The sequence below is a fragment of the Dermochelys coriacea genome, chromosome 1 (genome assembly GCF_009764565.3).
Source record: "Dermochelys coriacea isolate rDerCor1 chromosome 1, rDerCor1.pri.v4, whole genome shotgun sequence".
Taxonomy (NCBI): domain Eukaryota; kingdom Metazoa; phylum Chordata; order Testudines; family Dermochelyidae; genus Dermochelys; species Dermochelys coriacea.
This window is the reverse complement of record NC_050068.2, coordinates 340,145,358-340,162,271: the sequence shown is the minus strand read 5'-3', so window position 1 is coordinate 340,162,271 and position 16,914 is coordinate 340,145,358. Positions and strand designations below refer to the sequence as shown.

The following is a 16,914-nucleotide window of genomic DNA, read 5'->3' as shown; positions in this document are numbered from 1 at the left end:
TAACTCGTTTAAAAAAATTAAGCACAATTAATTGCTATTTTAATGGTACTATTACACAATAGAATGCGAATTGGGATTTATTATAAATATTTTTTGGATATTTTTCTACATTTTCAAATATATTCATTTCAGTTACAACACAGAAAACAAACGTTTCAGAGTAGCAGCCGTGTTAGTCTATTTGCAAAAAGAAAAGGAGTACTTGTGGCACCTTAGAGACTAACAAGTTTATTTGAGCATAAGCTTTCATGAGCTACAGCTCACTTCAGCGCATGCATGCAGTGGAAAATACAATGGGGAGATTTATATACACAGAGAACATGAAACAATGGGTGTTACCATGCATGCAGTAACGAGAGAGATCAGGTAAGGTGAGCTATTACCAGCAGGAGAGCGGGGGGGGGGAGGGGGGGGAGGACCTTTGTAGTGATAATCAAGATGGGCCATTTCCAGCAGTTGACAAGAACATGTGATGAATGGGGGGGGGGGGAATAAACATGGGGAAATAGTTTTACTTTCTGTAATGACTCATCCACTCCCAGTCTCTATTCAAGCCTAAGTTAATTGTATCCAGTTTGCAAATTAATTCCAATTCAGCAGTCTCTCGTTGGAGTCTCTTTTTGAAGTTTTTTTGTTGAAGAATTGCCACTCTTAGGTCTGTAATCGAGTGACTGGAGAGATTGAAGTGTTCTCCAACTGGTTTTTGAATGTTATAATTCTTCACATCTGATTTGTGTCCATTTATTCTTTTACGTAGAGACTGTCCAGTTTGACCAATGTACATGGCAGAGGGGCATTGCTGGCACATGATGGCATATATCACATTGGTAGATACGCAGCTGAACGAGCCTCTGATAGCGTAGCTGATGTGATTAGGCCCTATGATGTTGTCCCCTGAATAGATATGTGGACACAGTTGGCAACGGGCTTTGTTTCAAGGATAGGTTCCTGGGTTAGTGGTTCCGTTGTGTGGTGGCTGGTGAGTATTTGCTTCAGGTTGGGGGGCTGTCTGTAAGCAAGGACTGGCCTGTCTCCCAAGATCTGTGAGAGTGATGGGTCATCCTTCAGGATAGGTTGTAGATCCTTGATGATGCGTTGGAGAGGTTTTAGTTGGGGGCTGAAGGTGTTGGCAGCCTGTCCTGTAGTAGGTGACTTCTGGGTACTCTTCTGGCTCTGTCAACCTGTTTCTTCACTTCAGCAGGTGGGTATTGTGGTTGTAAGAATGCATGAGAGAGATCTTGTAGGTGTTTGTCTCTGTCTGAGAGGTTGGAGCAAATGCGGTTATATCGTAGAGCTTGGCTGTAGACAATGGATCGTGTGGTGTGATCTGGATGAAAGCTAGAGGCATGTAGGTAGGAATAGCAGTCAGTAGATTTCCGATACAGAGTGGTGTTTATGTGACCATCATTTATTAGCACTGTAGTGTCCAGGAAGTGTATCTCTTATATGGACTGGTCCAGACTGAGGTTGATGGTGGGATGGAAATTGTTGAAGTCATGGTGGAATTCCTCAAGGGCTTCTTTTCCATGGGTCCAGATGAAGAAGATGTCATCAATGTAGCGCAAGTAGAGTAGGGGCATTAGGGGACGAGAGCTGAGGAAGCGTTGTTCTAAGTCAGCCATAAAAATGTTGGCATACTGTGGGGCCATGCGGGTACCCATAGCCACATATTCTATTTAAATGAGCAGGAGAAGGAATTTTTAAAAAAAATCTAATCTAACTCCCCCCCCCATATCTACACTACATACCTTGCAGCGGCACATCTGTGCTGCTGTAGTGTCTCCTGTGCAGCCGCTCTTTGCCAACAGGAGAGAGATGCATCCGATGAAGTGAGCTGTAGCTCACGAAAGCTTATGCTCTAATAAATTTGTTAGTCTCTAAGGTGCCACAAGTACTCCTTTTCTTTTTGCGAATACAGACTAACACGGCTGCTACTCTGAAACACATTTCAAGGGACCATTCAAGGTGAAGTTATGAATTTAAGCTCCCAGGCTTTGCTAGACACTAAAAATCATGGTCTGAATAGAGACACTGGATTTATGGATTATTACAACAATCTGTAACCCACTACCAAACCCCACCCCAGCTGCTTTTTCCTCCCTCCCTTCCTTTCTTCCCTATGACTGGAGGGTTGTTAATGAGCCACTTAAGCTTGAATGGTCCCTCAAAATGCATGTTAACCACTTATGCTAAACAATCTATTCCACCTTGTTTATAGCAGTGATATACTGAGGCTATGTCTACTCTAGAGACCATACAGTGCCGCAGCTGTACCGCTGTCTAGGGTGACAGGAGAGAGCTCTCCTATCAGCATAATTAAACCATGCCCAATGAATGGCAGTAGCTATGTCAGCTGGCAGTTACACACTGGCACTTCTGTCGGTTTAACTTATGTCGCTCAAGGGTGTGTTTTTTCAAGTCCCTGAGCAACATAAGTTTTACTTACTGAAGTGCTAATGTAGACATAGCCTGAATTAGTTTCTCAGACCGGAAGAAGAGCTTTGTGTAGCTCGAAAGATTGTGTCTCTCACCAACAAAAGCTGGTCCAAGCGTGAACTAGCAGAAATAGGGCTGAGGCCAGGTCTAAACTACAGACCTATATCGGTATAATCACATCAGTCATGGGTGTGAAAAATCCAAACACCTTAGCAATGTAGTTATACTGACCTAACCCCTGTGTAGACAGCACCATGTGGGTGGGACAGCTTCTCTCACCGACAAAGCTACCTTCTCTTGGGGAGGTGGATTAACTATGACGATATGAGAAGCTTTCCCATCAGCACAGTAGCTTCTTCACACACAGCACTACAGCTGCGCCACTGTAGGGCTTGATTTCACACACAGCGATAAGTGTCCTTACAGTTATTTTCCATCTTTAAATTAAATTCCTTGATAAAATTCATGAATTGACCTGGAAAAAACTTGTTTTTAACTTGTTTATTGTTATCTTCATCCATCTAGCCTAAGTCTAGAGGCAAGGACAGTCCACTTCTTGTATTAGATATCTTTAGCTCACGAAAGCTTATGCTCAAATAAATTTGTTAGTCTCTAAGGTGCCACAAGTACTCCTTTTCTTTTTGTGAATACAGACTAACATGGCTGCTACTCTGAAACCTGTTATTAAACCATGTATACTACTACTGTTTTGTGTAATAAGATAAAGGCCAACTATTTCAGAAATGCTTTTAACAGCTGTGTACACAACTGCACACAAAAGCTTAATTTACATACATACACACACACACACACACACACACACACACACACACACACACCTTCTGTACTGTCACACAGGGTTTAGCTAGAAAAAAAAAGTTACACCATATTGATAATTGCCACAGAGGATGTGTGGAACAGTCAAATGCCATGTGTAGACTGATGATAGCATTGTACTGCTGTATTAAATAGAAACACACCAGAAATAAGCTCCTGCCAGTCAGAAGCCATAATAGTGATTTTATAGCATTTCAGGCCATTATAATAGAGTAGAAACACAACTTGCATAATTTTCTCTGACTCTCACCTATAAATAATATGGCAAGCTATTCTTAGTTCATAAAGTTTGGTATTAAAAAAGGAAGGAAACACTCATGAGATAGCTTTAGAAAAATCTGAATGTGGATGCACAACAAAAATTTCATTTTTAAATATGCTGATCCGTAATTTCATAAATGACCCCATATCATAAATTGACCCCATGTGGATTTACACTTTAGGACTAGGGTAATAGTTAAGTTCTGATCAGCAGAATTTATGCAGAAATAAAGCAGATGGATATAACTAAAGGTCTGAAAAGCTGAAAGAAAGTATTAGGAAGTTAAAGGTGTCCATAGAGCGTTTTCCACAATAAAGTGAAAATGAAAAATATGGTCATAGTAAATACATGGATGACATGTATAATGAAACAATAATATTATATCATTTTCTTGGGTGGTTTAATACCACCAGCTATTAAACTAACAGGGTCGAGTCAGATATTGCTACTTTGCCAGTCTTACTTATCCGACTTTTCACATTGCATTTCATTGCCCTGAGGTTCTCGTGGAGTTTCATGCTGTTGAGGCACCTTTATGAGGTTTTGCAGATAGACACTGGCATCTTCAGCTTTTAAAAATATTCTTACTTTCTATCTTGTAACATTTAGCTTAAAAAGGAACTGTAGAAAAACTGCTGCCTCCCACTTATCTTAGGTCTAGCATCATTGCACATTTTTGTTTTCACAGTGAGGCTGAGAAAATACAGTGATCCCTTATAATAACCCTGTAGCAGAAGTTTTCCAAATTATTTCTCTGGATGTATTTCAGGCTGGGAGGGAAGGGGGGTGAATTGCATACAAGTCTCCAGTAAATCAAGCCAGATCTCTGCTCTGGGCAAGTTATTGAGTTAGTTGGTCAGAAAAATAAAATCCCATCTTCTCCTTGAGCCTCTAATGCTGAACTCATTTCAGCTTTAGGTTAATTCAGGCTTCTTGTCTCCTGGGTCAGTCTATGCTGGTGCTTAAACTCTTCTAAGTTTGTTTTTTGGACAGTTGTGGGTTTGGGTTTTTTTTAACCTAAGCAATGTGCATTTTCACATCCAACAAGAGTAGCTTGGATAAAATGGCTACATCTCAAGAAGCACATTGCAGAGAAGATGGTTACTACTGCTTTATCAGGAAATCTAAAGTCCATGTAGTAGTCTGAAGAAAACCATTGTTCTGTCTTCTGCAGTAGGTTTTAAAGGCTACGTCTACACTAGACACCACTGTAGATGGACTTCTGTAAGGTCTCCTGTGTAGCTGCTCTCCCACCTCTAACAAGCAGGGGTAGCTATGTCGGTAGGAGAGCCTCTTGCACCAACATTGTGCTGTCCGCACCGGTGCTTCTGTCAGTGTAACTTATGTTGGTCAGGGTGTGTTTTTTTCACACCCCCGACTGACAAAAGTTTTACCAACAAAAGTGCTAGTGTAGACATAGTCAAACTTTGAAGTATTTTTGCCTCTGGGAATACTAGAGTCAAACTGAAATTGGGAGGGAATCTTATTCCAGGTAAAATAAATAATGGGCTATTGGAAAGGGATGAATCTTGACTTGCAAATATCCATCTTTGTGACACTCTCTTATTTATTATTAATATTGCAATAGCACCTAGGAGTAGAGAGCCTAGGGTAGTGCCTTGGTAGAGATCCCAACTAAGATCAGGATTTCATCATGCAAGGTGCTGTACAAACACATAGTAAGAACTATTAAAATTGGAAGAGTTTACAGTCTAAACAAACAAGACAGAGTGAGGAGAAACAGACACAGAGTTAGGGGCAGACACAGAGAGATGAAGCGATTTGGACATCAGAGACAGAGCCAGTTATAGAACCCAGGTCTTCAGTTCAGTACTCTATCCACTGGACCATGGTGCCTCTCCTAATTTTACTTTTTAAAACATTGCATAAATTTGAAGGTGAATTGGTTTATAACATACTTCAGTGGTTTCTGGCATTTAAGCATTCAAATGACCTATGCAATGAATTGTCAAAAGTAGTTATTGCGCAGTCACACTAACCCCATCCTAAAGTATTTTTACATGTTACACAAAGAAAAGCAATTTAGGCTGTACAATGGAACATGTATGAAGGGCAGGTTGTGATCAAAGGGAAAGAGTTTCAAATTTAATGGGAAAGAAGTAAAAGACTTTTTATGTAAACTACAAACTGGTCAAAATACCACCAGTATTTGTTTCTGGACATCATACAAGGTCAGAAATGATACAGAAAAAAGCCTGGGCTTCCCCACTGCCAGATAAGTTAATTAAAAAACTCTCCATCTTTTCTTTATTATTAGCCAACAATGAACTTGCATGCTAATTGTCCTATCAACTACCGTGGTAACAGAGAAATTTCAGAGAACTAAGCGTGACTGACTGGAGTAATGCAAATCTCAGCCTCAGGCCAGCAGGGGTCAGGATATCACCAAAAGTACAACTAGAATACAATGTAATTATAAAAAGTAACTACATTTGCAACTTAACATTGGAAAGTGTACAATAAATATAGTTCCTATGCAAACACTCTGTCTGGGACAGTATTATTAAAACATGGGATATGAGAATTAGACACTATTTTCATAGCATAGCTTAAGGATATTATATATCTCATGCTTAGTTAAGTGAATCAGAGCTTCAAGTATCATATATGACAATGAAAAATAAATTGTCAAGTTGTCTAATATTTGAGACCATGAACATTCATAGCCTCACACACAGCTGTGTCCTTCTGATTAAAATGAAGTTAACAATATATGTTCATTATGCTATAAATGCAATGAAACATTCCAGGAAAACAATGCAGTTTCAAGTTGCAGAAACATGCTGTCATGAACGAAGAACCACCTAACAATACAAAAACAGACAGGGACTCTGGGATTTTTCTTCTCCTCTCATAAGCAGCACTCCTTTCTCTTCTCTCTCACACACACTGCCCTATACTGATCCCCGTTAGCTTCTCTCGGTAGCTCAGCATATTGCAGTTTTCCAAAGAGATAGCTTTTAAAGGCTATGAGAGTTGCATTTGTTTAAAACACACACTCACCCCCACCTCCATTCACTAGGAGGAGCTGATCTGAGCAGCACAGAGATGTTAACTTGAAAAGACAATAGTAGAGGGTATCAATTAACCAAAGGGAATTGAACTAGGGCAAGAGCCAAGCATAACTTGAAATATTTCATTAACGGAATTGCCTTTTTATTAAGCAGCAGCTCAACATGCAGCCACATTAGGGACTTTTGTCCGTAATTCGTCCAGGCCAGCAGAGCCTGGGATGAATGTGAAGGCAGCAATGTACAAAGAAATGCAGTGACCTTTTGTGGTTAACCCAAGAGAGGTGTTAACAGTTCCAGAGGGACTCAATGGCATCAAGTCGTATATGAACAGAAATGCAGTTCAACCAAATGTGTGATTTTTAAGAGGAGATTCCCATCCTCTAGCAGATGCGAGAAATGTGTTTCTGTCAATATGAAAGTCCATAGTATGACACAATATCCTCCAATTATAAAAAACTTATACATATTATAAAGGACACACTGTCAAGTGTTTCAGAGTAGCAGCCGTGTTAGTCTGTATTCGCAAAAAGAAAAGGAGTACTTGTGGCACCTTAGAGACTAACAAATTTATTAGAGCATAAGCTTTCGTGAGCTACAGCTCACTTCATCGGATGCATTTGGTGGAAAAAGCAGAGGAGAGATTTATATACACACACACACAGAGAACATGAAACAATGGGTTTATCATACACACTGTAAGGAGAGTGATCACTTAAGATAAGCCATCACCAGCAGCAGGGGGGGGGAAGGAGGAAAACCTTTTGTGGTGATAATCAAGGTGGGCCATTTCCAGCAGTTGACAAGAACATCTGAGGAACAGTGGGGGGTGGGTGGTAGGGGGAAATACCATGGGGAAATAGTTTTACTTTGTGTAATGACTCATCCATTCCCAGTCTCTATTCAAGCCTAAGTTAATTGTATCCAGTTTGCAAATTAATTCCAATTCAGCAGTCTCTCGTTGGAGTCTGTTTTTGAAGCTTTTTTGTTGAAGTATAGCCACTCTTAGGTCTGTGATCGAGTGACCAGAGAGATTGAAGTGTTCTCCAACTGGTTTTTGAATGTTATAATTCTTGACGTCTGATTTGTGTCCATTCATTCTTTTACGTAGAGACTGTCCAGTTTGGCTCCAAACCCTCAGACAGAGACAAACACCTACAAGATCTCTATCATGCATTCCTACAACTACAATACCCACCTGCTGAAGTGAAGAAACAGATTGACAGAGCCAGAAGAGTACCCAGAAGTCACCTACTACAGGACAGGCCCAACAAAGAAAACAACAGAACGCCACTAGCCATCACCTTCAGCCCCCAACTAAAACCTCTCCAACGCATCATCAAGGATCTTCAACCTATCCTGAAGGACGACCCATCACTCTCACAGATCTTGGGAGACAGACCAGTCCTTGCTTACAGACAGTCCCCCAATCTGAAGCAAATACTCACCAGCAACCACACACCACACAACAGAACCACTAACCCAGGAACCTATCCTTGCAACAAAGCCCGTTGCCAACTCTGTCCACATATCTATTCAGGGGATACCATCATAGGGCCTAATCACATCAGCCACACTACCAGAGGCTCGTTCACCTGCGCATCTACCAATGTGATATATGCCATCATGTGCCAGCAATGCCCCTCTGCCATGTACATTGGCCAAACTGGACAGTCTCTACGTAAAAGAATAAATGGACACAAATCAGATGTCAAGAATTATAACATTCAAAAACCAGTTGGAGAACACTTCAATCTCTCTGGTCACTCGATCACAGACCTAAGAGTGGCTATCCTTCAACAAAAAAGCTTCAAAAACAGACTCCAACGAGAGACTGCTGAATTGGAATTAATTTGCAAACTAGATACAATTAACTTAGGCTTAAATAGAGACTGGGAATGGATGAGTCATTACACAAAGTAAAACTATTTCCCCATGGTATTTCTCCCTCCCACCCCACCCCCCACTGTTCCTCTGATATTCTTGTTAACTGCTGGAATTAGCCTACCTTGCTTGTCACCATGAAAGGTTTTCCTCCTTCCGCCCCCCCCGCTGCTGGTGATGGCTTATCTTAAGTGATCACTCTCCTTACAGTGTGTATGATAAACCCATTGTTTCATGTTCTCTGTGTGTGTGTGTGTATATAAATCTCTCCTCTGCTTTTTCCACCAAATGCATCCGATGAAGTGAGCTGTAGCTCACGAAAGCTTATGCTCTAATAAATTTGTTAGTCTCTAAGGTGCCACAAGTACTCCTTTTCTTACTGTCAAGTGTTGATGCTTACTTACAGTTTTAAGAGATGTAAGCATAGGACTTACCCTTTCTATTGCTGCATCATGAAAAGGAAGCTCCTCTGAACTAAAAACAAAGAAAAAGAAAAAGATGTTAGTCCTGCTTAATTGGCACAAATTCATTTTTTCATAGGTTCTTACAAGTATGTAGTTACCGAGGTGAATGCAGAAAACGAACTGTTAACTCAAATTACTGCTAGATTTCCGGCAAGCGATCACAACAGCACAGAAGAGCGTTGCAAGATTTTGTGCAGTAAGAGAGTCCCAATAATTTTAAAAAGCAAAATACAGATGGCATAAATAGAAAGTAAGCCATTTGAATCAACATGGGTTAACCTAGCTTCAAAATAGCGTCAAATGCTTTTATGGAGCTTTCCGGTTGGTGAAGTGCTTGATAAAACAGCTTTTATTATATATCAATTAAACCATATTAAAGTAAGCCTTCAATTATACTCAATCTCACCTAAAATTAAACTACTTTGAATAAAATTTGTAATAAATAAATACAACTTCACTCAAAAAGAAGTGTTTTCCAGTCTTCAGTCACCACCTTCATTTTCCCCAAGTGACAACTCTCTAGTGTCTTGTTCAGCTGCTGGCACCATCTGCCCGCACCCGGAGATCTGGCTTCATTTGTGCTGTATGAATATACAGTAGTTGCATTCTGCGTGACCTTATGGATTACACAAGCAACTAGTTCCAAACACACAAGAGAGGCCTTTTCTCAATGCCAGGGTATATCACCATCAGCAGCAAACAGGATAGTGTTCTAAAGTCTCTATATTTCTATGCATCTCATATAAGACACACAGCTATTATACCACCAAGCTAGTCTGGTTTGGCAGCTTAACTTTTTAATTTGTGGTTTGCTTTGGACGCTAGTTTACTATGTACTGCATGTGTTCTACACTGTCCTACCTTAGTCTAGCACACTGAATAACTCTAATTTTGGCTTCACCTACAGAAATACAGCAACTGACTTACTAAGGAACTGCGATATGTAAACTTTATACAGAACTGCAGTGCTTATCCACACAAAGGAAGACAGTCAGCTGGGTCTGCTAGTAGATCCAAGAAGGCTCCTTTCTCTTGTCAGGTATGTGTGTGTGTGTGTCTCTCTCTATTCTCTTTATAATAGATTATAATAGATGAGGTCCCCCAACTGTGAGGCACGCCCTTAGAAGAGGTGGGGAGGAATGTCGGGGGGGGGCGTGGCAGACATAGGCCAACCCCCATAGGGGACAGGGAGGGAGTGCCACCCAGCCCCTCCCTGCCCCCAGACCCGCTCTGGTCCCAACCCCAGTCATGTCCTTGACTCCTGGCCCTGTCCCCAGCCTCAGCACAGCTCTGCTCCTGGCCCCATACCAGCCCCCAGCCTTGGCCACTGCTCTGTTCCCGGGGCTGAGGCCGGGAGCAGAGATCCACCCAGCCGTGGGTCCGGCTGCAGGTCTCCACTGCAGCCCGGCCGCGGCCCTGCTCCTGCCCTCAGCTACAGTTCCAGCCTCGGCCCCCTTAGCCTTGTCCACATTCCTCTCCTCCCTCCCGCTCCCCAGAGCCACGGCACCGCTCCAGGCCCCAGGGTGGCGGAGGGAGGATGCGACCCTCAAAAGTTTGGGGACCGCTAGTTTAGTTAAACTGATGAACAAATTAAAAAACTTAATCCTTTAATGATGGGCTTGAACAATAATATAACCTAGTACCTTGATAGCACATTAGAACATTGAAGCTCTCTACAAACACTAAAAAATCCTCATGACCACTCTCTGAGATATTATTCCCATTTGACAGATGGGAAACTGAAGTAGAAATGTTGAATGACTTGCCTAAGGCTTCAAAGTGAATCAGTGGATTGGAACTCAGGAGTTCATAGCTGCTGGTCCTACATTCAAGTCCACTACATCACACTGCCCATACACATATACCAACACAAGTCTATCACTAAAGGGTTGGAGAAAGGCACACAGCTGATGAGCTCCCTCATCTCTTAGGATATTAAATAAAAAAAAATCAGTGAACTTCCCTTTTCTCAATATGTTTTGTAAGTAATGGGACTAATAAACTTGAATATAAACAGCCATTTGTTAGTATCAGAGATAAGGAAATAGTTAGTGGTCATAACTGAACCTAATTTTATTATTATCTTTTTTGCAAACCAATTTGTGGCTTTTTTGTCTTTCAAAGCTGTTTAAAGTTGCATTCTTCTATTTTTAGATCAGTGCACACTGTCCAGTAATAATGTGAATTTGTAAATTAACTATTATCCTCCTACATCTATTTTCTACCTTGTGAAAACAACTTTAAACAGTTATAGTAATATGGATATGGGGGGGAGGGAAAGAGTATCAGGCTTTAATATAAACACCTTCAAGACATGCTACTTGATATTCAAAGAGGGAAGCAGGGAGAAAATTTTTAGCCATGACAAATTTAACACACATCTAAAATAAGGATGCAAAAACTTAAGTCTTTTATTCACTGTAAAAAGGATCCACCAAACTGCACTGTACAGTCAGTTTAAATGGGCAGAAATTAAAGGTCATTACACCTGGATGTGTTTTTTGTCCAAACATACATAAAGAGAAGGGCTTGGTGTACTGGTCTAGGCATAAGACTGGGACCCAGGAACTCCAGAGCTCTAATTAAGTCTGTCAGAGCCAATCTCTATAGCAATGGCCAAGTCACTTATTCCCATCTATAGAACTGGAATACTACCACCTCCCTGCCTCATAGAAACATTGAGGATTAGTTCATCTTTGCAGAGTGTGCACATGAAAAATACTTTATCACACCAAAGAAACCATATTTATTTTTGAGCAATACAAGGATTTTGCTGGCAAATGCACATTTCTATTAGGTTTGAAGTGATGAATGAAATTAGATCTTCCAATTTATTATGGCCTCTAAGGGGCTGGTGCAGGGTTTCATACATCTTTCAAAATACAGAGACCCTCACATTACTCATAAGTTGTCGAATATAAAATTGTTTGCAGATTTTATAACACTTTACCACATTATAACCACAGATATACGTGTTTGGCCATTATTACAATAAGCTGCATATAGTAATTAACAAGCTCCAGTGTCAGTGAAAAGAAAAGGAGTACTTGTGGCACCTTAGAGACTAACAAATTTATTAGAGCTGTAGCTCACGAAAGCTTATGCTCTAATAAATTTGTTAGTCTCTAAGGTGCCACAAGTACTCCTTTTCTTTTTGCGAATACAGACTAACACGGCTGCTACTCTGAAAAGTGTCAGTGAAATAAGTCAAAAATGCTGCTGTCCGAAAACAAAAGGAAAGAGTATAAATTCTTAGACTATAACTGAATACAACCTACTGCCTCTCTATAGCAAATTCATATACAGCTCCACTGTTACAGTTTAAAGCACAATATAAACAATATAATTGTATATATTTATTTTTATTAATAAAAATCATAAAAATAATATAGTAGACTTCACCCCATTCAGTCATCAGGTTTGTTTGATCTTCTAAATTCAATAGCGTTTGTTTAATCCTAAAGGACCAAATTCACCACTGGCACAGGCCAGTACACAATTTGGCTCAAGGTATTGTGACAGAGTTCCTCCTCTGCCTTGGTGGGCCCTGTGCTTATGGGCGGATTTGATTGCCTCAGAGATTCACGGCAGCCCACAGTTCGGCCACTTTTGCTAGTGGGTCAAACCTGCCGTTCACTCAGCTAACCTCATTGCTGGCCAGCATGGGGAAAAGGAAGAACAATCCTAGCAGTCTCTGCTGATCCACCTAGTGGGTCGGAGGACAGGCCAGGGACCTTCCCCTCTGGTGGGACCCACAGTCCAAGTCAACTCCTCTTGTATCCAATGTGGAGGGATAGGAGGAACCCACCCCCTACTCTGGGTTCCAGTCCAGGGCCCTATGGATCACAGCTGTCTACCATGCTTCCTGTAACAGCTGTGTGACAGCTACAACTCCCTGGGCTACTTCCCCCTGGTCTCCTCCCAACACCTTCTGTATCCTCCCCACAGGACCTTCCTCCTGATGCCAGATAGCGTTTGTACTCCTCAGTCCTCCAGCAGCATGCCCTCTCACTTCCCACTCCGAGTGCCCCTCCCAGACTGAAGTGAAGTCCTTTTTAACCAGGTGCCTGATTACCCTGCCAGTCTTAATTGATTCTAGTAGCTTCTTAATTGGCTCCAGGTGTCCTAATTAGCCTGCCTTAATTGGTTCCAGCAAATTCCTGATCTGGAACTGCCCCTGTTACTTTACCAAGCGAAAAGGGACCTACTTAATCAGTGTAGCTGTTGCACCATGTTTGCTGTATGAGTGCACTGCAGCCAAATCAATACTAAAGAAATTGGCTTTAAAAATGTAATGAACATTAACATTTTGAATACTCCAGTTTAGAATAAAATTGTAGTAATAATGGGATTTATACATCATCTTTCATTCTGAAGGATCCCAAAGCTCTTTATAAACTTCACTGATATATACCATACTGAAATGAAATCATGTCTGGGAGAGAGGGCTACAGCCAAGCCAAAAAGCACACAGTGTGGGGGTAGGGGAACGCTGGCTGGGAATGCTGGCCAGGAACACTAGATCACATCTTTACTTGTACCTAAATTGCTATAGGGCCTTCAGTGCCCATGCATAGTCGACAAGATCTTGGTTTTTTAGACTGTTTCTGAAAGACCTTCTGTGTATGGTACATGGTTTATCTGTTTTAGAAATATGAAGGACTGAATTTATTCTCTCAGGATTCAACTTGATGGTTCTAGGGAGTATAGGCATTTCAAAACTGATGTTTAGACCACTAACCATCCCTCCAGATTGAGATAGGGAATGCTTAAATAAGGAACGCTGAAAATCAAAGTTCTAAACTACAGAAAAGGGAGGACATATCTATTTCCAAAAGACATACTGTGACAGGGTTGGGCCAGATGGCTACAGGAGAGTGATAGAAGGCCCCAATCCCGCTCAGTTCCTTCACACCAAATGTCAGAGACTAGGCTCCAACGCAGAGGGAATGGAGGGTGGGTTGTGGGTCTGTATCATATCTCCAAGAACCACAGTTACAGTAAGTAACTGTTTCTTCTGCTTCGAGTTGATGGTCCCTAGACCAAAAATTTGAACACTTTGGCACCTCAGATAAGTGTCCACTGGCACTATGCACTTTGTGAATACTCTTGGGGCTGATGAGACACCAAATGGCAGCGCTGTGAATTGGAAATGGCGCTGGCCCAGCACAAAAAGGAGGACGCGCCTGTTCCCTGGGAAAATGGAAATATGCGTCCTTCAAGTTGAGGGCAGTGTATTACCTCCAAGGTGGGAATAATGGAGGCCAGAGAGACCATGCAAAACTATCTTCTTGAGAGATTTGTTGAGATGGCGCAGGTCCAGAATGGGTCTGAGGCCCCCTTTTGCTTTTGGGATTAGGAAATAGTGGGAATAGAAACCTTTCCCCTTCAAGTCTGGAGGGACCTCCCTTACCGCCCCCAGCCGTAGGAGGTTCTCAACCTCTTGAACGAGGAGTTGCTCGTGAGAAAAGTCCCTGAAGAGGGATGGGGAAAGAGGGTGGTAAAGAGGGATGGCCACGAACTGCAGGGTGCAGACCGAAGATTTTATGTCAAGCACCCAATGGTCCGAGGTCAGTCGTGACCAGGTCGACCAAAAGGGGCGCAGGCGATTGAGGAAAGAGCAGTGGGGTGGATCCTGGGAAGTGATGGGGACACATCCTCAGAATGTCTGCTTCTGGCTTTCTTGGCCTCTAGAAGAACCAGGCTGGGCAGAGGAACGAGAAGACGAAGGGTAATGCCATTTAAATCCTTTGTCTCTGTCCTTCTTCCTGTAGGAACTAGACCAGGGGACGCCCCAGGACCTCGACGGAGGTGGGGCACAGAACAACTTTCTAGCCTGCTGAGGGGTGCGTATGTCCAACAAACGATGGATGGCATGGCAGTATTAAGGTCATAAAGCCGTGCATCAGTCAGCTCCGAAAAGAGCCCTGCTCCTTCGAACGGGAGGTCCTGAAGGCTAGTCTGCATCTCCTGGGACAGTCGGGAGGATTGTAACCAGGAGCTGTGCCTCATGACCAACGCAGAGGCAACTACCCTGACCACCGAGTCCGTAGCATCCCAGGCCATCTGGAGGGCGCCTCTCAGGTGTCCTGTGCCTTGTAGGTGGAAACCTTGGCATCAGGGACCTGTGTCTTCTAACTGGGAACCGAGGCAGCGGTGATATGGTCCGGGGATCAGGCACACTCCACTGCTTTAGAGGGTGGTCCCATAACCGGCATTCCCGTAGATGCAGGGCCCTTAGCCGGGTCCCTCACTTGGCTTGGCCTCTGCGGTGCTGGACAACCTACTTGGCTGCTGGGCCCCCTTTGGGCACAGATGACCCTACTAAGGGCCGGGACCCCCTGCCACTCCCAGGAGTCGGAGGTGAGTCCCTGGCTGGGCTAGGGGGTCCAACCACAGTAGTACCCCTAAGCAGCTCGGGGCAGGCACATGGCCTGACAGGTTCTTTGCCTGAAGCCCTCTTTTTCTGTGGTGTTGTCGGACCCGTCAACATCAGATGCTTCTTAGGCACCAGGGAAGGGGAACGGTGCCGGTCGTGGAGTCCAATCGAGAGGGCTCCGAGGTAGGACAAAGCACAGCCTCCAGGAGGGCCCTGAAGCAAATATCCTGCTCCTTTTGAGTTCGAGGGTGAACGTTTTTGTAGATCCTGCACTTGTCCTTTCTGTGGAACTCCCCTAAATATTTTAAACAGCTCTCGTGGGGGTAACTAATGGGACTCTAACTCCTAAACTACTATTCTAACACTTAACTTAATGGTCCAAGTACCTATAAACTGAAAATAAAGGAGACAGAACAATGGACTGTAAGAACTGCTAACGCTCTTGCAATGCAAGACAAGGCGCTCTGACTAACCGTCATGGGCGGTAAGAAGGAACCGAGAGGGCGTAGGGTCAGTGGTGCCTGGTATACCAAAGCATGAGCACGGCATTACAGCCGACCCTATAGATACTGCAAAGGCAAAAATCTCTGATGACTGTGCAGGTGGATGCACACACACCTACAATGGAATCGACATGACCAAGCACTCGAAGAACATCATTAACCTTTTGGACTGAAATTTTGAGATCTGTGCAAAGACCTAGAGCAGAAGGTTCAATTCTGATCCTCACATTAACAAAAAGAATGACAAAGTGAGGGAATTCACAAGCAATCAATATGATCATGAAGTAAATTTTCAGAGAGCTAAATATGCATAGATTTGATAAGAGATTAGAAGCAGCAGCAATGTAAGTCAGCAAATATTTGATGGATGGAAAAACAAAGGTGGAAATTAAGTTTAGTGTGTTATATGAGGGTAAAACTAGCATAAATATGATAAAAAAATTAAATATATGAGGAAAAACTTCCTTAGAGTGAGCTATTATTGGGCTGTGGTATACCTAGCCAAAGAAAAAAAGCAGAATTTCCAATAGTTAGGACTTTTACATCATGGCTGGACAAAATATTAGTAATTATACCTTAGGGAAAAATGCCTGCATTGTCAGACATATTGACTAAATTATCTAATAGAATCAAAAAGGTAAAAGAGAAAAAGACCTATGACGCACAAAAGTTGTCAGAAGACTGATACTTAGTATAAAAATACTATGATATTTAGCAGTAGGATATATTCTAGTTTTGTGTATGCAAACATGTCACTCTTTCATAATAGCTTTCAAACTGATGTCCTATAATGTGAAATGAGGCAATAACAAAATATTCTAGACCTGCTGATCTCCATTTAGGAATTAACTGACATTGTCATACATAAGGTAACTAAAACTAATAGTATAAATCAGAGTTTATAATATCAAATCTTACATGGGATGAGTTTTCATATTTATCACTGCATTAAATTATTGTAAACAGAATGTGTCAGAAAATAAACAGACCTTTAAAATGAACCAGAAGATACCAATTACTTTTACAAACAGGAATAAAACAATGCATTAATTTTACGTTTGTTCAGCCTCATCTTTAAATTGTTCTACCCTTATATAGAGTACATCTAAATGTTAAT

General features: G+C 42.1%; 1 protein-coding gene across 5 annotated transcripts in view; it reads right to left on the bottom strand.

The window, feature by feature from the left end:
- Positions 1-16,914, bottom strand: part of USP6NL (USP6 N-terminal like) — a 230,798-nt gene that overhangs the window by 80,904 nt on the left and 132,980 nt on the right. For all 5 annotated transcript variants that reach the window (XM_038397301.2, XM_038397294.2, XM_043498623.1 and 2 more), the window contains one exon: positions 8,886-8,925. In XM_038397301.2, coding sequence (XP_038253229.1) covers positions 8,886-8,925 — 40 coding nt within the window. The remainder of the gene's footprint in view (positions 1-8,885; positions 8,926-16,914) is intronic.